The sequence below is a fragment of the Geotrypetes seraphini genome, chromosome 10 (genome assembly GCF_902459505.1).
Source record: "Geotrypetes seraphini chromosome 10, aGeoSer1.1, whole genome shotgun sequence".
In the NCBI taxonomy this organism is placed as follows: domain Eukaryota; kingdom Metazoa; phylum Chordata; class Amphibia; order Gymnophiona; family Dermophiidae; genus Geotrypetes; species Geotrypetes seraphini.
In genome coordinates, this window is record NC_047093.1 from 146,312,726 (window position 1) to 146,335,654 (window position 22,929).

General features: G+C 46.4%; 1 protein-coding gene across 4 annotated transcripts in view; it reads right to left on the reverse strand.

The window, feature by feature from the left end:
- The window catches only part of LOC117367847 (protein kinase C and casein kinase substrate in neurons protein 1-like), a 46,398-nt gene that overhangs the window by 6,754 nt on the left and 16,715 nt on the right, over positions 1-22,929 (reverse strand). For all 4 annotated transcript variants that reach the window (XM_033960872.1, XM_033960870.1, XM_033960873.1 and 1 more), the window contains exons 2-9: positions 13,115-13,182; positions 11,823-11,979; positions 11,329-11,564; positions 11,051-11,206; positions 7,164-7,339; positions 1,812-1,932; positions 1,333-1,430; positions 227-321 (exon numbers count right to left, since the gene is read on the reverse strand). In XM_033960872.1, the coding sequence (XP_033816763.1) occupies positions 227-321; positions 1,333-1,430; positions 1,812-1,932; positions 7,164-7,339; positions 11,051-11,206; positions 11,329-11,564; positions 11,823-11,979; positions 13,115-13,174 (1,099 nt within the window). In that variant the 5' untranslated portion in view covers positions 13,175-13,182. The remainder of the gene's footprint in view (positions 1-226; positions 322-1,332; positions 1,431-1,811; positions 1,933-7,163; positions 7,340-11,050; positions 11,207-11,328; positions 11,565-11,822; positions 11,980-13,114; positions 13,183-22,929) is intronic.

Here is a 22,929-nt window from a genome sequence, read left to right on the forward strand (position 1 = left end):
TCATCATCCCTCCCACCCCACCAATCCAAAATGTGCAGGACATTCCTTTTATAGGGAAAGGCTCATCTGCTGGATCTCAAGAGAGGTCCAGTGCTGGGCAAATAATTTTCTCCTCTGTTGAGAAGATAGCTAGCTGTTCAAGTCGGCCCCTCTCAGAAAGTGGGCCCAGATTCAGTTGAACCAAAGAATTATTGATATTTTAAGAAAGGTGGTAAGCTTGCGTTACCTGCTCTGAAGCTCAATTCGTCAGGCTCCTGTCCCGTGTAATCGTATATGGCTCGTACCCGCACCCCTGGAACATTTGCTATTGACTTGCTGACACTGTGAATAAGAGAGAGGTACATAGGAGTGAGGGCCAGTGCATGCATACCACTCCTAGCCCCCTCCCCCACATTTTGACAGAAAGGTATTCTATAAAGACATGTGCAATTCTGGTGACATCTCAAGATATATCAGAATTAGAAAAGATACAGAGAAGGGTAACCAAAATGATAAAGGAGATGGAATGACTCTTCAGCTTGGAGAAGAGACGGATATGATAAAGATCTATAAAATCCTGAGGACAATGGAACAGGTAGATGTGAATTGATGGTTTATTATTTCAAAAAGTTCAAAGACTCCATGAAGTGGCATAGTAACATATTTAAAACTAATGGGAAAAAATATGTAATCACTCAGCTTCTGGTTAACTCTGAAATTTGTTACCTGAGCAAGTGGCAAAAGCAGTTAACGTAGCTGGATTAAAAAGAAAAAGGTTTGGACAAATTCTGGAGGAAAAGTCCATATTAAAGTAGACCTGGGGAAAGCCACTGCTTATCCCTGGAGGTACTCTTTGGGGAGGAGGACTAGCCCTAATGGTTTGAGAAGTGGGCTGAGAGCCCGGAAGCCTGGGCTCAAACCGCACTCTAGTGACTTCAGTCTCTGTTGCCTCAAGTACACACATAGATAAATCTCTAGGGACAGGACAAATACCTACAGTATGTGAATGCAACTTGCCTTGGCTTACTACTGAAAAAAGGTATGAGCTAAATCCAAATCTCTTCCCTTCTCTTAAGACCCAGAGTAGCTATTATTGTATCAGGATACTGAGTTTGATTGATCTTTTGATCTAATGCAGTATGGCAATGCTTATGACTGAATGACTTTGTACCACCTTGGGTCAGGGCTGATTGACAGCTTAGCTGACATTAAACATGGGTGTCTGATTCCTTGGAATCATGAGAGGAGGACCTGGCCCTTTCTGCCCTCTCTGTGCACTCACGATTGAGGAATGACAGTGAGGTGGCAGCCCTGTCCCTCCCTCCCTCCCCTCCACACCTGAGCGTTACTCACCTGCCTTCTGTGGGTTTGATGCTGCATAGTTTCACCTTCTCCGTTTCCTTCCCTGGCTTCTTCTTCACTTGCTGTCTCTCTTTCTCTGGATCCCACTCCTGGGGTAAAAAGTCTGTTATTGAACAGTGACCCATTGCTGAAAGATACTGCTGTCTCTTACATTTTTCAAATGGTGTAGGAACAATGGCTGAGAGGCATCCATGGCTCCTGCAGTCCCAGCTTCTCCCAGCAGGAGGTGCTGTAGGAAAAGTGGTACAACAATACTGTGGATAGAGAAAGCTTACTCCTCTGTTCTCCCCCTTCCATTCCGTGAGACTCTTTGTGGTCTCCTACACACTCTACAATTAATTAAATATGGCCCGGCCAGTCCTTTTCACAACTGCCAAGCTGTGTTTATTCGTTCTTTTCATGAGACAGTGTAGTTGGTGTTGAACTGCGCACCCCCAGTTATTTAGAATAGATGTCTCTCATAGTCTCACCTCAAACTGTGGCCAGTTCATCAGCATTCCTGGGCCATGTGTGTTTCTCCACCACCTCAGGTCCTCCTGCTCGTTGACAGCCTGGATGGCTTGCAGCAAGTCACTGTACACTATCAGGATCCTGCCATGGAAAGACAGGGTTGTTCAGAGTTCAGATTGTGCCCTTCCTCCTCATCCAGAGTCCAGAGTAGCTGCATAAGTTTACGCTCTCCTGCCAGCATCTGGCGACTAAGAATTATATATAGGGTCCCGAGCAGGTGGAGATTGTGTGGACCTGAGTAGTCTGAGGCTGGCCTGGAGGATCCCTGAGGTTGGGGTTAGCAGGCTAGTTCTCCCCAGACAAGGACAAGTGGGCTTGGAGTATCTGGAGATGTTGAAGGGGCCCTAGGGATGAATAGCCTGATAGTACCGGGTTCTTCCCCTCCCCCCAAGTCATTCCTACCTGACCTGTTTCTGGGTAGGAGGGGGAAGGTTCTCTGTTGGTCCTTCACTCCTCTCTAGCTCTTGGGAGGGGGCTGAACATTGAGCCCTTGGTAAACAGCAGCTAACATCTCTCTCCCTCTCCTGTTTTCAGGGCCATTATTTCTTTCCCCCCACCCTCCCAGCATATGCACGTGGACTCCCTCCCTCCCCCTTCTTTGTAGCATCCTCCCCCTCCTCTCCTCTTTGTAGCATCCTCCCCCTCCTCTCCTCTTTGTAGCAACCTCCAGTTTCCCCCCTGGCCTCCCAATCTCACCTTCAGCTAATTAGGGCAGCCTAGATTCTTTTCCTGGGCGGTGTCTCCTCTGAAGGGAACTTTTTCTCTTATGTCCAATGTATGTGGATTTTTGGATCAGATGAGATCTCTGCCCTCTTTTCTGAAGTGCCTCTTTCAGCACCATATCCAGGTTGTCTGACCCAAATTCCTCCTTTGCAACAGCAATCTTTTTGCAGGCTGCCTTAATTACCATAGCTGAAGGGCAGCACTATTTCCAGCCGCACTTCTTCGCAGGGCACGGGCCCTGCACACTGCACGTAGCTGACGTCAGGGAAGACTTCCGGGTTAGCTACTGGAGGTGTGCTGAGAGCGCTGCACGCTGCAAAGAAGACTACAACATGGAGGGCAGTTGAAGGTGCGTATCAACCAAGCTCCCTCCAACCCCGCAGGATCCCCACTGGGGGAACCCGCGGTATTCCCGTCATCCCCATTCCCATGCAGCTCTCTAACTCAGGAACTGCGTCAATGGACACATGACCCCTTAAAGGTTCCTGAGAGTAACGGGAGGGGGGGTCTGTAGGCCTGATTATATTTTGTGTTGTACAGTGGGCTCAGGAAAAGTAAGGCACAGCCTCAAAGGCAATATTGGCCCCACAGGTTAAGGAGGCTCTTCCATCAGTGTACATTGCTCAGGGTCTCATAGCAGTTCTAGATCTACAACCCTATTCCCCCAGGGTAGAGGCATCATCTTAGGCAAAGCATCATTTGTTTCCCCCACAGGAAATATAGAAACCAGCTGCTTGGTCAACACTGTGTTCTGACGTGTCATTTATAGGTTGAATGTGTAGGTGAGACAGGATGTAATTTGGGGAACAGGTTTGCCAGGCCCTCTTCCTTTTATTAGGTGTTGCTTTGGTATTTACCACAAATCTCCACATTCCGAGGATCTTCAAAGAGGGGAGAACAAAAGGTAAGGGAGAACCGGCATGGCTTACCAGACAGGTGAGGGAAGCCATAAAAGAAAAGAAGGACTCTTTCAAAAAATGGAAACACATGAAAACAACCGAAGCATGGAAAATACATAAAGATGATCAAAAGAAATGTCACAAGGCGGTGAGGGATGCCAAAAAGGACTATGAGGAAAAAATAGCGCAAGAAGCCAAAAACTTCAAACCCTTCTTTAGATACGTGAAAGGGAAAAAACCCGCAAAAGAGGCAGTGGGACCCCTGGACGACCAGGGAAGAAAAGGGTACATCAAGGAAGGTAAACAAATTGCAGACAAACTAAATTCCTTCTTTGCGTCCGTCTTTACGGAGGAGGATACTGCTAAAATACCAGAAGCAGTGAAAGTGTTTAGTGGAGTAATAGAAGACAGCCTCACCACAGTTGAAGTGGAGTTGGACCAGATATACTACCAGATCGACAAACTTAAAAGTGACAAATCCCCTGGACCGGATGGAATTCACCCGAGAGTTTTAAAGGAATTGAAGGTTGAAATCGGAGAGCTATTGCAAAAACTTGCCAATCTGACAATCAGAACTGGACAGATACCAGAGGACTGGAAGATAGCGAATGTCACACCAATTTTCAAAAAAGGATCGAGAGGGGAACCGGGCAACTACAGACCTGTGAGTCTTACGTCTGTCCCTGGAAAGATGGTTGAAGCACTGATCAAGGATAACATAGTCCGGCACCTAGATACACACGACTTGATGAAACCCAGTCAACATGGGTTCAGGAAAGGGAAATCATGTTTAACGAATTTATTTCAATTTTTCGAGACCGTGAACAAGCAAATTGATAGTGGAATGCCGGTGGACATAATATATTTGGACTTCCAGAAAGCATTCGACAAAGTTCCCGCATGAAAGGCTTCTCAGGAAACTACAAAGCCATGGAATAGAGGGAGATATACAAAGGTGGATAGGCAAATGGTTGGAAAACAGAAAGCAGAGAGTGGGCATAAATGGGAAGTTCTCAGACTGGGAGAAAGTGACTAGTGGTGTGCCCCAGGGCTCAGTGCTTGGGCCGATCCTATTTAATATTTATATCAATGACCTGGAAGACGGAATATCCAGTGAGATCATTAAGTTTGCAGATGACACAAAGCTATGCCGGGCAATCAGATCGCAGGAGGATAGCGAGGAACTCCAGAGCGACTTGTATCAGTTAGAGAAATGGGCAGAGCAATGGCAGATGAAGTTCAACGTGGAGAAATGCAAAGTAATGCATTTAGGTAGTAAGAATAAGGAACACGAGTATAGAATGTCAGGCGCAACTCTGGGTAAGAGCGAACAAGAAAAGGACCTGGGTGTACTGATAGATAGGACCCTGAAGCCATCGGCACAATGTGCGGCAGCGGCAAAGAAAGCAAACAGAATGTTAGGCATGATAAAGAAAGGAATCACGAGTAGATCGGAGAAAGTCATAATGCCGCTTTATAGAGCAATGGTCAGACCACACTTGGAATACTATGTCCAACATTGGTCTCCCAACCTAAAGAAGGATATAAAACTGTTGGAGAGGGTGCAGAGACGAGCAACGAAGTTAATAAGAGGTATGGAGAACTTGGAATATGAGGAACGACTCAAGAAACTGGGACTGTTCTCCCTTGAGAAGAGGAGGCTGTGAGGGGACATGATCGAGACGTTCAAAATGCTGAAAGGCATCGATAAAATAGAGCAGGAAAATAAATTATTTACATTGTCCAACGTGACACGGACAAGAGGACATGGTTTGAAGCTAAGGGGGGACAAGTCCAGGACAAATGTCAGGAAGTTCTGTTTTACGCAGCGAGTGGTAGACGCCTGGAATGCTCTCCCAAAGGAGGTTATTAAGGAATCCACTGTGCTGGGATTCAAAGGCAAATTAGATGCACATCTCCTTACGAGAGGCATAGAGGGATATGGGTGACTAAAACTACATCAGGTGTATACCTGACTGGGCCTCCGCATGTGCGGATCGCCGGACTCGATGGACCATGGGTCTGATCCGGAGATGGCAGTTCTTATGTTCTTATGTTCTTATCTAAACAGGACGGGAGTGATGAAAAGGAAAGAGAAGTGATAGCATACCTGTTAATTTTGTTTCCTTGAGTCCCTTCAGTACAGACCAGAACATAGTTGGACTGAGAACTTTTTAGCACCACGTCATATTGTGATTTCGCTGAAGATGATAAGAATTAGGCAAATAGATATGGCTCTGCTTTCTCTTATTTCATTTGGTTTTGCTAATTAGTCTGTTGGTCTGTTTTTGACTGTTTAATAGTTGTTCCAATGTCTTCAAGTGCTTGTTTAGAAGGGACAGGGGCAAGTTTTTAGCTGGCTTGGTTACAGAAATACTGGCTAGCTGTGGCTGCACACAACCCTGGTAGTAGAGCATAAATGTAGGGTTCTTAAAATGAAATGGAGGTATTCAAGGAAAAAACATCAGCAGGTAAGCTCTCATTTCTCCTTTTTGACATGGGAGTCACTTGTCTCGTTCAGCTGACGAGCCCCTTAGCTCACTGGTTATGGTGGACTATTGTACAGGTTAAGAATAGGTTCTGTTTTTTTTAAAACGTTCTTAAGTTGAATTTGTATGTAACTCGGAACTTGTATTCTTCCCACCTTCTCCTCCTCCTTGAGGCCCCTCTTGCATTCCTTTCCATCCATCCCATCCCTCTCCACCATCACATCCAACATTATTCCTTCTCATCTCTCTCTTCCCCATTTATCTCTATCTCACTCCTCTCCCACCAACATGTCCAATAATTCTCTCTCCCTCCCTATACCCAACAATTCTCTTTCTTCTTCTCCCCTTGTGCACCATCTCTATTTATCTCTCTCTCAGACACCCAATTCACCCTTTCTATTCTCTCCCCACCTCAGCATCTCTTTCCCTCATTCCCTCCATTCTTCCATCCTATGGCTCATGCTACCTTCCCTCCCTCCATTCTATGTCCCAAGTTCATGCCCCTCCCTCCTTTTTTCTGGTTTGTGCTTCCTCCCTCCCTTGTCCCAATGCATCCCTCTCCCTCCCTCCATTCTGTTCCCCAAGTACGTGCCTTCCTCCGGTGGGTGTTTCTGAACGTCTCCCTCCTCCTTCCAGCCACAGTCATTTCTCTGCACAAAGCTGCCGGTAGCGGCTCCTACCAACTCCACGTCAGAGTGAAGGCTTCGGCTCAGCCACAGGACGTGTGGGAGACACTGCGGCTTTGTGCAGAGAAATGACTGCAGCTGGAAGGAGGAGGGAGCTAGCCAGAAGGTAAACACCTGCCAGAGGGAGGCACATACTTGGGACACAGAATAGCGGGAGGGAGGGAGAGGGGCATCTTGGAACTCAGGAGGGAGGGAGAGGACCGCGCTGGGACTTGGGAGGTAGGGAAGGGGCATGTTGGGACTCATTACCCCTCTCCCCTTTTCTCTTTCTCCCTCCGCTACTATCCCTCATTTGTTTCCTTCCCACTTTCCCCTTTGTCTCCCTTCTGCCCTTCAACTTTCCTTCATGTCCCTCAGTCTCTCTTTCACATCCTGAAGACTATGAACTTAGTTTCTTGCTTTTCCATACGAGAACCTACATTTACTTGCACACTCATGTGTACTATCATATGATCTCAGCTAGAGAAGATCTCACAAGAGAAGCTCTGCTATCCTTTGCCACCCCTTTCACTCACTTCTCATTGCTGCTGATGTCCAGGTGCTTGTGGATAGACTGGAAGACGTGCTTAAGGAAGAGGATTCGTTTTCTCTCAAACTGCTGACTCTGGTCAAACACCAGTTCCATCTCCTCCATGTACTTTGGGCTGTATCTATTCAGCTCCTGGAGTGCCTTCTCATACCTCTGTCTCACCTGTACATGGGGGGGGGGAGGGTACAGAAGAAAAAGCATAATAATAACCATTGTAGCATGGTTACGAGAGCCAGAGCAGACGATATGAATTTATTCAGAGTAGTGAAGACACAGAAGGATTGCAAGGACCTGCAACGTGACATAAACATGCTCGACGAATGGGCCGCGACATGGCAAATGAGGTTTAATGTGGATAAATGTAAGGTGTAAGTGAATAAGTATAAGGTGTAATGTGGATAAGTGTAAGGTGATGCATGTCGGTAACAAAAATCTTATACACGAATACAGGATGTCCGGTGCAGTACTCTGAGAGGACCCCCCCCCCCCCCACGGTACTACTCGAAAGGGTCCAGAGAAGAGCGACTAAAATGGTTAAGGGGCTGGAGAGTTGCCGTACAGTGAGAGATTAGAGAAACTGGGCCTCTTCTCCCTTGAAAAAAGGAGACTGAGAGGGGACATGATCGAAACATTCAAGATAATGAAGGGAATAGACTTGGTAGACAAAGACAGGTTGTTCACCCTCTCCAAGGTAGGGAAAACAAGAGGGCACTCTCTAAAGTTAAAAGGTGATAGATTTCGTACAAACATAAAGAAGTTCACCCAGAGAGGTGGAAAACGAATGCTATTCCAGAGGCTGTTTTAGGGGAAAACATCCTCCAGGGATTCAAGACAAAGTTAGACAAGTTCCTGGCTGAACCAGAACATACGCAGGTAAGGCTAGACTCAGTTAATAATAATAATAATTACTTTATTCTTCTATACCACCATAGTCGTGAGACTTCTAGGCAGTTTACATTGAAGAGGGCTGGACAGTCAGCGAGTTACAATATGCAGAGATAAGAGAAATACAGTATGCAGAATCTTAAAAAAATACAATAGTTTACAATGAAGAGAGCTGGACAGTCAGCAAGTAACAATATGCAGAGATAAGGGAAATACAGCATGCAGAATAAATTATTGTCTTATACGCAGGAGTGGACATGTTTGAAATATTAGAAATTGATTTAGAGGATTGAGTAGATACTTTTTAGGTGATATTTCTGTCGAATAAGGCAGTTTTTATGGCTTTTCTAAATGCATCATAAGTCAGTCTTGCTCCATTAATGTAGTTGTCTAACCAGTGTTGTTTGTTTGCTTGGTACATAAAAGTTCTATCCAGAAAGGTTTTGTATTTGCAGCCGGTAATGCTTGGGTATGCAAATAGATTGCTGTTTCTGGTTTGTCTTGTAGGGCTGTATAGTATGAAGTGAGGTAGCAGGTAGGTAGGAGCTAGACCCCAGATCAGCTTGAAACATATGCAAGAGAACTTGAATATTATTCACACCTCCATTGGCAGCCAGTGAAGCAGTTTGTAGTAGGGGCTAATATGGTCGCTTTTTTCCAGTCCAAATATCAAACGGACTGCTGTGTTTTGAACAATTCTAAGTTTCCTCACTGTTTTTTTGGGTATACCCATATATATGATATTGCAATAGTCCAGTGTAGAAAGCACTAGTGATTGCACTAGTAGTCTAAATCAGTGTTCTTCAACCTTTTTACACCTATGGACCGGCGGAAATAAAATAATTATTTAGTGGACCGGCAAACTAATAAGACTGAAATTTTTAAAAACCCCATTGCCGCCCCATCCCCGCGAGCTCGGTCCCGTTAATTATCTGATCCCATCCACACAAACCTCAAATAGTTATGATTTTATATTGAACATATTTTATTAAAGTATAAAAAGAAACAATATTCTGTACAATTGTCATTTTATAAATATAAATAATACAGGGCAAGGATCAACAAAACCCCCGTCTCCCCTCCCCTTCACATATATCCCCTCTACTATCAAGAAAACTGAATAAGCCAAATTATTACAGAATGCTACACAAATATCATGCTAACAGAATACCACAGTCACACATGGCAGGAATGGTGTTAGGGGGAGTGCAACTAGGGCAACTGCCTCCTGGTCAGAGAGAGCCCTAAGCCAGCAGGAAGCTAAAGACGCACTGCCTGGGCTTTGCACTCTCCAGTTATATCTAACATCAGCTCTAGCAGGATACATATTTTAAATCTGATATATTCTAGTCACAAGATAGAAATAAAATTATTTTTTTCTACCTTTTGTCGTCTCTGGTTTCTGCTTTCATCGTCTTTTCACTCTCTTCCATCCACCATCTGCCCTCTGTCTCTTCAATCCAGCATCTGCCTCTTCCATCCACTGTCTGCCCTCTACCCCTCCCCCTCCCATATGGTATCTGCGTTCTTTCTATGCCCCTCTCTCCTACACTAGATCTAGCATCTTTGTCCCTCTTTCCTTATTTTTCATCTGACCCCCCCTTCCCAGCATCAATCTCTCTCTACTTTGTCATTCCTCTGTCTCTCCCCTTTCCCTCATCTGATCTCTCCATTCCATCCTGACTCCTTCCCCTCCTCTAATCTCCCTGCCAGCTGTTTCCTTCCAATGTTCCTCCTCCCCTGTCCAGCAGTACCTTTTCCTTTTCTTCCTCCCCTTATCAAACAGTATCTCTCTTCCCTTCCCCTTCTCCCCTGTCAGCAGTATCCCCTTCCCCTCCCTTGTCCAGGAGTACCCCTTCTCCCTTTCCTCCTCCCCTTATCCAACAGTAATTCTCATCCCTTCCCTTCCCCTTCTCCCCTGTCAGCAGTATCCCCTTACCCTCCCTTGTCCAGGAGTACCCCTTCTCCCTTTCCTCCTCCCCTTATCCAACAGTAATTCTCATCCCTTCCCTTCCCCTTCTCCCCTGTCAGCAGTATCCCCTTCCCCTCCCTTGTCCAGGAGTACCCCTTCTTCCTTTCTTCCTCCCCTTATCCAACAGTAATTCTCATCCCTTCCCTTTCCCTTCTCCCCTGTCGGCAGTAGCCCCTTCCCCTCCCTTGTCCAGGAATACCCCTTATCCCTTTCCTCCTCCCCTTATCCAGCAGTAATTCTCGTCCCTTCCCTTTCCCCCTGTCAGCAGTAGCCCCTTCCCCTCCCTTGTCCAGGAGTACCCCTTCTCCCTTCCCTCTTTCCCTCTCCAGCAAATGTTTCCTCTATGTAGGCTAGCGGCAGCTCTGTGTGCTTTTAACTTCAGCACACAGCTGCCCCTAAGCAGTATTTTAGCCGCGGTTTCATGAGGCAGCCTCGGGGCCTTTGGTAGGCCGGCCCGTTTCGATGATGCGATGTGGACCGGCCTACCAAAGGCTCTGAGGCTGCCTCATGAAACACGGCTAAAATACTGCTTAGGGGCAGCTGTGTGCCGAAGTTAAAAGCACACAGAGCTGCCGCTGCTTGTTTGGGGGTGCGGAGACATACGCGGCAGGAGTTGGTGGTGGAAGGCAGGAGTGCCGGCATAGCGACGGCAACAGGAAGTTGCACGTCAGCTGACGCCGGCACCTTTTGCTGCAGCGGGGACCCAAATCCTTCGCGGACCGGCAAGATTTTTTTGCGGACTGGCACTGGTCTGCGGACCGGCGTTTGAAGAACTGTGGTCTAAATGATAATGGGTCAAAGTATTTTTTGATGGTCTTTAGCTTCCATAATGTCAGGAAACACTTTTTTACCACTATGTTTGTGTGTTTGACCTAAGGGCCGCCGTGGGAGCGGACTGCTGGGCACGAAGGAGCATTGGTCTGACCCAGCAGTGACAATTCTTATGAGATCTACCCAGGAACCAAGAGCAAAACATGCCAGTGAGAAGTGACAGCATACCAATGTGACTCACCCACCTTCTGCATGTCCTGACTGCACTTCTCCTTCTCTTCCTGCAGTTTCTTCTGCTTCTCCTGTGACAATGCTGGGCTTGTCCGGCTGCTGTTCTCACGTACAGTGGCTAGGCGGACTTTCTTACATGCTTTGTGGTAGGCCACCTTAGACTTCTCTAGCTGTGGAGAGAGGGAAGAGGTTGAAGGATCACATAAATTTGCCTTTTCTTCAGCAGTGAAAGATTGGGATCGGGGGGAGGAGCCTGAGTTGACCCGGTGCTGTTATCATGCACACATTATACCTTCTTGAATTTCTTGGCCCATGGTTTCTGGGCCTTGCAGAAGCCACTCTCGATCTCGTAGGTCTCCTTGAAGCCTCCAAAGATTTTGCGATGGTATGAGTCCTTCTGCCAGTCACGAATCTTCTCCCCATCTTCTGTCACTAGTATTTTCTGGATCTCGGTGTGTAGCTGACTCAAACGCTCTGTGGTGGTCATGAAGGCCTGCCATGCGTGTAGAAGAGAGCCATACATGGAGCCTGGTCATGAACAGAATAAGTGACTGATGAAGCAGTTATGTCAGAGTAACTAACCCCTCCTTTCCCTTTCTATCAACCAAATTCCTTTCATGAGGGTGGCTTTTACCTAGTGCTCTGCCTCCCTTGAAATCCTTCATTCCCTTACCAAGGACTAGACCTAGATACTCTGAGTAGATGTGACTTCAGATCTGTGGGGGGGAATCCACTGTCATAGAGCTGGATCCTGAATGCTCTGCTTTCACAAGAGAGGAAACTTACTGCCATTCACCAGCGGCTTCCATTTCCGCGTCCACTCCTCCATTTGTGTGGCATACTGCTTCTCGATCTTGGCCCTGTCTTGGAAGCAGGCCACAATCTCGTGGCATAGTTGGTGCCCATCTTCTACACGCTTCACCGTGCTCTTATAACGGTCTGGCTGCATAGGAGATTAAAAAAAACAAAAGAAAACTTATGGGGAAAACACTCTCCCTTGCCTGAACATGCAATCAACGTGGCCTCGGGCTCACGTTTCTGCTGTAGCAAGCCAGAGCAGAGTACTGAGCTCTTGAATGGTGGTTAGTGAACCCATTCGTGGGCAATTTGGGTTTTCCATATATGCACAATGAACTAGATTTGCATATATTAAGTTTTCACAGTGAATCTAGTGGATACCAGAAAGAGAGTTTGAGTTTGCTCCTGGTCTTTTGGGAATTCCCTCGTGGATAGGGGAAGATACATCATTACCACTGCCCACTCCAAAGGTGTAACAACCACAATTGGCAGTAGCATGCTGAATTTTTCAGATATTTTCTCTGTAGCTGTAAAAATAGAGGATTTTTCAAAGCGTATCTGATTAGATTCCCATTTGTGCTTTTCATAATGCCCTGAAATCTGTACCTTTCCCAATAGTATTTTGTATTGATGCATTTTAGTCACCTTTACCGTGATAGGGTGACTGATTTCTTTCTGATAACTAATGGGAGCAGGGCTAGCACCAATATGGTATCATTCACCCCTTCAAAAACTAAATTTGCACACAGCTGCGTGGCTTCATCCACACACCCACCCCAAGATAATGCTATATTAGTAAGAACTTAGTCTTCTATGCCGGTTCTACATATGCAAATATTACCCAGAGCTGTATTAAGGGGGTCCAGTCCCGACTGGTATATAGAAGTCTCTATTAAAAGAGATTTTATTCTGCATGGTGTGTAAATGTCGCCCTAATCCTTAAGTATGGAGAGGTTTTTAAATTGCTTGGTAGCACTTTGACATTGCAGTGTCCTGTGTGATAAATGTCACCTCTGTTCTGTAGTTGAGGAGGGAAAGGGAGATCCAGTCCTGTATGGTGAATAAATGGCACACTAGTCTTGTACTTGGGGGGGGGGGGACCAGTCCTGCATGATGAATAGATGTCTTCTCAGTTCTGTACTGGGAGAGGGAGGGGATCTAGTCCTGTATGGTGAATAAACGTGACTCTAGGCCCCCATGTGATGAGTCAGTATGCACTGATGTTGTCACTATCAGTTTGTCAGATGCACTGATGTTGTCAGATATCAGTTTGTCCTCACCATCCAGAAGCTGTGGGTACAGACTTCATCTTCTGCTACCTCACTGTAGATGTCGGACATGGCAGTGACTGAGAAGAGAAAGAGAGAAAGGGTGATTATTTCTTCCTGCATTCCCACAGTCATCATCAGGGCTCCAGGGATATGTACCAGGACAGATGCGTTTTGACATATCTAATATAATAAAGAGCTAGTCACGCATGCGCAGTCCTATTTGCGTGTTCCGTGCGTGTAGGTCGGTGGCCGAAGGAGTGCGTATGCGCGCTACTACGTCACCAACCGATCGCCTCCACAGGCCGGACCACAGCCAGACGGACCGCGGGAAAGGGAGGAGGGGAGGGCTTTGAGGGAGCCGGCTATCGGCAGAGGGCAGACGCGGGCCCAGGAGCAAGTCCAGCTGTCCCATCCTGTCCCTTAAACTCCCTGGCCGCCTAAGTTATTTTCATTTGAAATCTGCCGCCGCCGCCGCGGCTCCTCTCTCATCTTCCAACATAATATTTCAGGGAAATTTCAGGGTGATGCTAGGAAGTACTTCTTCACCGAAAGGGTGGTCGATCATTGGAACGAGCTGCCTCAGCGGGTGATTGAGGCCAGCAGCGTGTTAGATTTCAAGAGGAAATGGGATATTCATGTGGGATCTCTAGGAGAGTAAGAATCAGGGAGTGGGTCACTGGTATGGGCAGACTCGATGGGCTATGGCCCTTTTCTGCCGTCAATTTCTATGTTTCTAATATAAGTGCAGCTCATGAGTCACGTGATGACGTGAGCCGGCGTGCACGCAGCTCAGCCAGCTCCGGAGCTCGTTCCCCTCATTTACAGTGAAACGGGACGACCGGCGAAATACAAAATTTTAGCGAACTTCGGCGCTTATAGTGGGGACTTATATGGACAGATTCCTTATAAAAACTCAGCTAGCCATGTCCACAAAATCGACCAAGAAGGACAAGGAGAGAGGTAAACCTGCGGAGGACAAAATGGCGGACACAGCATGCGGGGTCCTAAGACAATTCACGCCGGAGACGCTGGCGGAATTGAAAAGTATAGTCACCCAGGCATTATCTCCAAGTATGGAGCAACTGTCTGCCCAACTCACGAAACTCGAAGGTATAATGGAAGACCATTCAGCGAGGGTGACAGAGCTGGAGGAACGAGTGTCTGCAGTGGAAGATGAGGCCCGCAGTGTAACGACGGACATGGCCCGCATGAAAACACAGCTAGACCAACAACAGGCTAAGTTGGAGGACCTAGAAAATAGGTCCCGTAGGGGGAACTTAAGATTTATGGGGTTCCCAGAGACAATCACAGATTCATCTCTTATAACTGTGCTAGAAACATGGCTAGCTAGTGAAATGCCGATGCCTGCAAACATAGGCCCAGCGCGCTTTGAAAGGGTCCACCGCGTGGGACCCCGACCAGGGAATGATCAAAGGCCAAGGGTAGTGATTGGAAAATTGCACAACTACAGGCACAAAATGGAGATACTTAAAGAATTTCGCCTTAAAAGGGAGTCCTTGAATTATGATTCCATACCCATTCGAATTGGACAGGATTACTCTGTTGCTTTGACAGAAAAAAGGAAAGTATTTTACCCTCTGTGCAGGAAGCTGGCTGATCTCAAATACCGATTCCTTTTTCTGTATCCAGCTATACTGAAAATCCAACTAGAGGGCAAATGGCATGTGTTTGAATCAGATGTATTGGCAGGGGAATTCATAAATAGACTGGGGAATCCAGGACCTTCAACATCTTGACTAATTGAAAGCTCACTAGAATTCTGTATGATATATCACTGTATAACTATGCATTTGCTGTCTCTCCCATACTGATTTTCTATTTTCAGCTTATTATGTGAGGGGGACGAGTTTCCACGCATCAGAGACGTGCTCCGCCTTCCTGTATCCTAGTGCTACAGGATGGGTCTCTGTATTGGGGGGGAAGTTAGGGAACAGGGGATCAAGGGGAGGGAGGGGGGGATATTTGCAAGGGAGGGAAAGCACACAAAAGTTGATTGCTATGTATCGTTAGATTTATCCTCTTATGTAGTATGTCTAAGAGAATTAAGTACATTTTGCGGGTTCTGGAAACAACTTAGCTCTGAGGATCCCCCAGGTGAAGGCTGGGCGCCTGGGGTTCTCCTGGTAATAATGTTGCGATATGCATGTTACTCAGGTTGTGATGAGCGGTAGGACGCTTAGAATATTGTCCTGGAATGTAGGGGGAATAACGTCACCTATGAAAAGGACTAAGATCCTTACCAGATTGAAACATCACAAGGCAGATCTTGCTTGCATTTAGGAAACTCGGCTGACTATGACCGAACATGCTAAATTACAACGAGGATGGGTGGGACAGATTTGTTCGGCTTCTTCCCCTAATAAACATGCTGGAGTGGCACTGTTGGTGCGTAGAGGATTTCAAGGGAAGGTGGAACAAATATATGCTGATCCTATGGGTAGATCCCTGCTTTGTAGGGTGACCACATCAGATCAGAAATTTAACCTTCTTATGGTATATGGCCCTAATCAATATGATCATAAATTTTTCCAAGGTCTGGTTAAACTGGGCCAACGCGACCCAACAATATCATTAATACTTCTGGGGGATTTTAATCAGGTCATGGACCCGGTACAGGACCGTACTGGACCGGGCATGAGTCATTCCTCAGCACCACACAAGGGCATACCTTATTTGTGTGACGCCCTGGACTTGGTGGACCCCTGGAGGTTATTGCACCCTCGAGAGAGAGATTTCACACATCAATCTCGGGCCCACCAATCTTTCTCCAGAATAGATTACATATTAGCATCAACTTCTTTCTTTTCCCATGTTGAGACAGCTGAAATTGGTCCTCTTTCTATATCTGACCACTGTCCGATATGGCTGGATCTGTTTACTGGGACATCTCAGAATTTGGGGGGGTGGCGTTTCCCTTCTTATTTAATTGATAATCAAGAATTCAAAAATTATTTAACGGAAAAATGGGACGAATATCTTCGCTTTAATGATCAACATAGAGACACACCCCTTCTGTTCTGGGAGGCGGCTAAATCCGTCCTTAGGGGAGATATTATATCTTATGTAGTGGCTCACAGAAAGAGGTTGGCACAGGGCATCATACATTTAGAGCGGCAATGCTTACTTCTTAAAAAACGACACCTAGCACATCCGACGCCCCGCTCAAATGAACAATTGACATCAGCACAGATTGCACTGAACGCCTTGATTCATGAACGCACAAAAAAATATCTCTATTTCACACAACACAAATATTATAGATACGGGAACAAACAGGGCAGATTGCTTGCCTCTCTCACTAAATTGAGAAGGCCAGATAGGTATATTTCTTGTTTGCATATGCCGGATGGCACGAAATTGACGAAAACAGGGGAAATATCGGAAAAATTTTTTCGTTATTATAAAAGATTTTACTCCTCGGTGGAGGATGTTGGGGGACCCGAATCTGTGGATTTTCTGGAGGATGCGGGGATGCCCAAATTGACATCCACTATGCGTGACACATTAAATAGACCTATCCAGGGGAAGGAAATACAATTAGCAATAAAACAACTAAGAAACAGAACATCCCCGGGCCCTGATGGGTTTACTCCGGAGTTTTACAAGCTTTTACTATCGCAATTATGTGGACCTTTAGAGGCATATTATCACGCAGCAGACGAGGGGGGAGCATTTCCGGAGGGAGCCAATCATGCATACATTACGCTAATTCCAAAACCTGGGAAACGAGAAACGGATATAGAATCATACCGACCTATATCACTACTTAATGTAGACATTAAAATATTAGACAAGGTATTGTCCAATAGGTTGGCGACCCTGCTTCCCCAATTGATTGTCCCAGAAACAGGTAGGCTTTGTTAAGCAACGCCATTCGGTCCTAAATGTTCGGAGATTATTGACGGCCGTACACAGAGCACAACTAGCGAGACAGGATGGAATATTAATAAGCCTAGATGCGGCTAAAGCCTTTGATAAGGTCAACTGGAAATACCTATTTTCAGTGCTATCCTATATGGGAATTACTGGTTGGTTTTCAGACATGATTAGGTTATTATACACATCACCCACTGCTAGCATTTTGGTAAACGGGACAAGGACTCCTTCGTTCCCGATAGCACGGGGAACGAGGCAGGGTAGTCCTCTCTCCCCTTTGTTGTTCTTGCTATATTTGGACCCCTTTCTGAGAACACTACAGAAGGATGATGGTTTGATGGGCCTCCCGGAAGGGAACTCTCAATTACGTGTACTGGCGTATGCTGATGACATGCTACTGACATTGGCTGACCCTCAGGCCTCTCTGACCAGAGCTTTAGCGATATTGGATGAATTTAGCCTATATTCAGGAATGGTTCTAAATTTTCAAAAATCCTTGGTACTTCCCTTATCTCGAGATATCCCAAATAGGTGGAGGGGACCATTTCCATTGCAATGGGCAACCACGTCACTGTCATACCTAGGAATACAAATACCTATGAATCTTAATAGTTTATATTCATTGAACGTCCTACCGCTCATCGCTATTACGAGACAGAAATTGTCAATTTGGAGGGACTTTCCTATATCATTAATGGGTAAAATTGCATTATATAATATGGTGATGTTGCCCCAGTGGCTCTATATCTTTCAAATGCTCCCACTCTTGTTGTCCTCTAAACATGAGAAAGAAGTTAGGAAATGCTTAACATCATACTTGTGGAATGGTAAAAAGGCTCGAATTTCCCTGTCTATTTTGATGCTGCCTAAGCAACAGGGAGGACTGGGACTGCATAGCCTCCGAATGTTCTCTCAGGCGTGCCAAATGCGCCACTTGAATGACTGGTTCAGAGGGACGAGCCATTTTTCGGCTACTCCCTCGGAGCTGACATTATGCTACCCATATCACTTCAGCTACTTATTGCACACCTTACGTCTTCCAGGGGGATCGCCACCAGTTGGAAAAATATTATTTCAACCGCTGCGTCAGGTGTGGAGGCGTTTATGTAGACAGTTAAAGATAAACCCAACAGCCACAGCTTACCTGCCTTTTATAGATAACAACGATTTTCAACCTGGGACATCTAGATTTCCTGCATCGGTGTGGAGAACTTCTCATCTACAATATATTTCACAGGTGGTAACAGCACAGGGAATGGTGCCATCATTCACGGTGATGCAGGCTGAATATAACTGGACTTCTAGGGACTGGTTAGCCTACGCACAGATGACATCTTATATTAAATCACTACCATCGGCAGGACTTACAAGTCATAGTCAGGAAGCTATTTCGGAAGCGCTATGCCTGACGGCCCAGACTCATATTCCGTTGAAATTCCATTTACGTTTTTTGAGAGAGAGTTTGGAGCCCATTTCCTATGACAATTATGCGGCCCGTTGGTCAGGGGATATACCATGTGAGGTGACTGGACAGCATATCCAACAGGGTCTTCAAGCAATCTTTAAAGTAACGGGGCAAGTGACCCTTATTGAATTGAATTATAAATTCTACTTACGTCTCTACAGATCACCGACATATTTGTATCGTGCTAAAATCAGTGCTACGGACACGTGTGCTAAATGTGCTCAACCAGGAGCTTCTTTGGGTCACCAATTTTGGACATGCCCCTTGGTACAGGGCTTCTGGAAACAGTTACAGCAACATATCACTTCTTTTTTTTAATCAATAAATGTTTATTAAAAGTTTTGTAGTATGAAAATATACAAACCAGAATATAAATGTCAGGGACAACAAATGTGAGGTAAGCACCTAATAAACACACCAATACACAGAATGCTCCTCCATCAGTACAAATAGCAAAAATAGCTCCCAACAGTAGTAACAAGCCCCCAACATTTATCAGTAACCAGAGCTCCACAGTACCCCCCCCCCACCCCTCCAGCATCAGCACCCTTCAGAAGGGACCCCCTGTTGTTTCTTCAGGTACGTCCCCCTCAAGCACAATCACCCCCCCCCAGAAAGAAGCTCAATGTAAAGATTCGATTTTTTCTAATATTCGTGTCCAAGTCCGGGTGTAAGTGTAAAAGTACCCATGACGTTTTGCAATAGACAGTTCCATTTGAGAAATAAACTGAAGTTTTAAAGTCCAATCCAAATGAGTAGGTGCCAGGCCCTGTTTCCAATGAGCTGCAATCAAGCATTTAGCGGCCGCCAAACCCCAGCGCCGGAGCTTGGTTTGCCAGGAATATGGACTAACATTGTAAAGGCCTAATAAACATCCCTGAGGAGAAAAAGGCAATAAAATCTGTAACAAGTGTGATAAACATTCCACTACTTTCCTCCAAAAGGGCTTCAAAACTGGACAGTCCCACCATATATGCAAAAAGGTCCCCTTATCCAGCCCACATCTCCAACACAATGCAGAAACAGTGGGAAACATACGCTGGAGACGGGCAGGCGTATAGTACCAGCGGAGGACTACTTTATAGGCATTTTCCTTAATAAGTGCACAAGAGGAGGCCTTGCCCACTTCCAGGTGGATTCTAGACCACTCCACATCAGAAAAAGTACAGTGCAAGTCCACCTCCCAAGCCCGCTGATAGAGTGCCGGAAAAGAAAAAGAGCCCCGTAGATATTGGTAAAGAACAGAGATGGGTTTAGGCACGTTCCTAAGAGTGACCCACATGTGAGCAAAAGGGTCGAGAGATGGAATGGGCCCCCTATCCCACTTCTGAGAATTAAGAAAATGACGTATCTGAGAATAGGCCAAAAAATCTCCCTCGGGCAAGGCAGCACTAATCCGGAAGGTTTCAAAAGACACCAGGACCCCCTTCTGAAGCACATCGCGAAAGGTATATAACCCCAATCGTGCCCACCGCACAAAAACAGAGCTTTCCCCACCGGCCGGGAACATTGGCTCCTCCCGCATCGCACCAAGAATCGATGGGACTATCCCAGCCCCCCAGCGCCTTCTAGTAACACACCACATTTTCAAAAGATGTTCCAAAAACGGGTTCCCTGGAACAGCCAATTTCCTAATACCCATCGAGGAGGACCAAAGCCAATGTTTCAAACAGGGGCGTCCCACAAAATGCTGTTCCAGGCGCACCGCCAACTTAAAATCAGCGATCTCCCAATCTAATAAGAGGCGCAGCTGAGCAGCCCGGTAGTACCACAACAAATTTGGCACCGCACGCCCCCCTCTATCCCTGGCCGCCCACAAAGCAGCTCTAGAAATACGAGGAGGTTTCCCCTGCCAAATAAAACGAAAAAACAAACCATGTAACTGTTTCAGCACTAAATATGGGACTGCAACCGGCAGTGTTTGAAAGAGAAAGAGCAAACGGGGTAAGACATTCATTTTTAAAACAGCAATGCGACCCCACCAAGACAACCAAAACCCATTCCAGCGTTGAATATCAGTTCGGACTTGGTGAATAATCCTTGCATAGTTAGCTGTATACAATTGGGATAAATCCGTAGGTATACGGATCCCCAGATAGCGAATAACCCCAGGCGCCCAGCGAAAAGGAAACCGATCAGCTAACCGACATTGATCCTCCACCCCTAAGGTTACACTCAACAATTCAGATTTATCCATATTTACCGTAAATCCCGAAACCTGCCCGTACTCCAAAAAAAGATCAACTAAAATCGGGAGCGAGTCCTCCGGATCCCGGACATACAATAACACATCATCAGCAAAGAGTGCCAACCGATGTTCAATATCCCCCACCGTCACCCCCAATAAGTCGCCATGATCCCGAATACGAGTGGCCAAAGGTTCCATAGAGAGAGCAAACAACAGAGGAGACAATGGGCAACCTTGTCGGGTGCCTCTCCCTATGGAAAAAAAATCACTATAAACCCCATTAATACACACTGTGGCTCTTGGAGCAGCATAAAAGGCCTGCACCCAGGTCAAAAAGAAAGCTCCCAACCCCATCCGTGTCATCACCTGCCATAAAAATTCCCAATCAACCTGATCAAAAGCCTTCTCGGCATCAATCGCCAATAAGGCAACTTTAGCAGATGTCCTCTGCGCAGCCCACATAAGGTGTAACGTGCGTCTAATATTATCACATACTTGTCGTTTTTGAACAAAACCAGATTGATCCAAATGCACCAAAGAAGGCAGTACCCGACCCAGACGAAGAGCTAAAACTTTAGCTAGAATTTTTGCATCAGTATTCAGCAACGAAATCGGCCGATATGACCCACACCCCAGCGGATCTCTGTTAGGCTTAAGCAAGATCGAAATCCCGGCCTCCCCCATAGTGGAGGGCAACGGGGAACCTTCCCGCACCCCATTTGCAACCCGAACCAACAACGGAGCAAGAACCTCGCGAAATAGTTTATAAAACTGATTAGTATACCCATCCAGGCCGGGCGATTTCCCCAACTTCAAATTAGCAATGACTCCCATGACTTCTCCTAACTCAATAGGCTCGTTAAGCAACTCCCTATCCTCGTCGGAAAGTCGAGGAAGCCGCAACTGCGAGAGGTACCCCTCAGTAGCCAAGGGATCTCTACCCTGCGAAGTCCCATACAAATCAGAATAAAATTTAAGGAAAACCGACCTAATAGCTGAGTCAGTATGATGCATCATCCCCCCCCGCATCTCGTATTGTCGTGATTGCCGCTCTCGCCTGTCTCAGTTTAATTAACCTAGCCAGACGAGACCCAGGTGTATTATTATACTCATAAACCGTTTGCCTCAAGCGGATCCTCAAAAACTCATACTCCTCCGTCTGTAGTAAAGAAAGCTCCGCCCGTACCTTAACAAGTTGCTCATATACTAAGGGGTCCTGGTGTCTCTGATGCAGCCTCCCTAACCGCTCCAATCGTTCATGAAGCGCCAATGAACGCTGAGCCCACCGACGCTTATAACGAGCACCCCATTTTATAAAAATACCCCGAACTACCACCTTCAGGGCATCCCATAAAATCGCGTCACTGACCGTATCATTATCATTATTCTGGAGGTACTGATCTACTGTCTCATTCACCTCCCGAACCACAACAGGATCCTTCAATAAAGACTCGTTAAGTTTCCAAAAACGGCGGCCCTCCCCGGCCCAATAACCCGCACAAGTTACCCACACCGGCGCGTGATCAGAGACTTGAATATCTCCAATTTCCGCCCGGCGAATCCCTTCCCACAAATTACGATGGACCCACAGCCCATCTATACGTGCATACGATCTATGTGCATGTGAATAGTGAGTGTAGGTACGCTGCGTGGGGTGCAACAACCTCCAGCAGTCTACCAATCCCAAAGAAGAAAATAGAGACAGTAAAGCCCGTCTAGCAGCCCTAGACGGTGACCGAGTCCCACCCACAGAGTGATCCAAAATAACATCAGGTGTAACATTAAAATCCCCACCAAGATACACTGACCCCTGCACAAAACCAACCAGGTCTTCTTTAATAGACCCAAAATAACTGGCTTGTCCTGTGTTGGGGCCATACAAATTGATAAGGGTGATGGTACGGCCCTGTATAGTAGCCACAAGAGCCAAACATCGCCCCGCACCATCACGATAAACTTGATCAACTACTAGCCCTAGTCCCTTTCGTATCAATATGGCCAAGCCCCCCACCTTCTTCCCTGGTGTCAACCCCTGGTGTGTCCAGATCTGGTCATAAGTGTTGGAGCGTAAAACCGCCACATCACGTGGCCTCAAATGTGTTTCCTGAAGTATACAAACATCCCATTGCATGCGTGCCAATTCCTTATACACAATACTACGCTTACCTGGACTATTAAGTCCATTAACATTCCACGAACCTACAGTAAGAAGCTTCTCATCTGCCCTTGCCCTCCCCTCCCCTCCCCTAACCCCCCCAATCCTCCCCCTCCCCC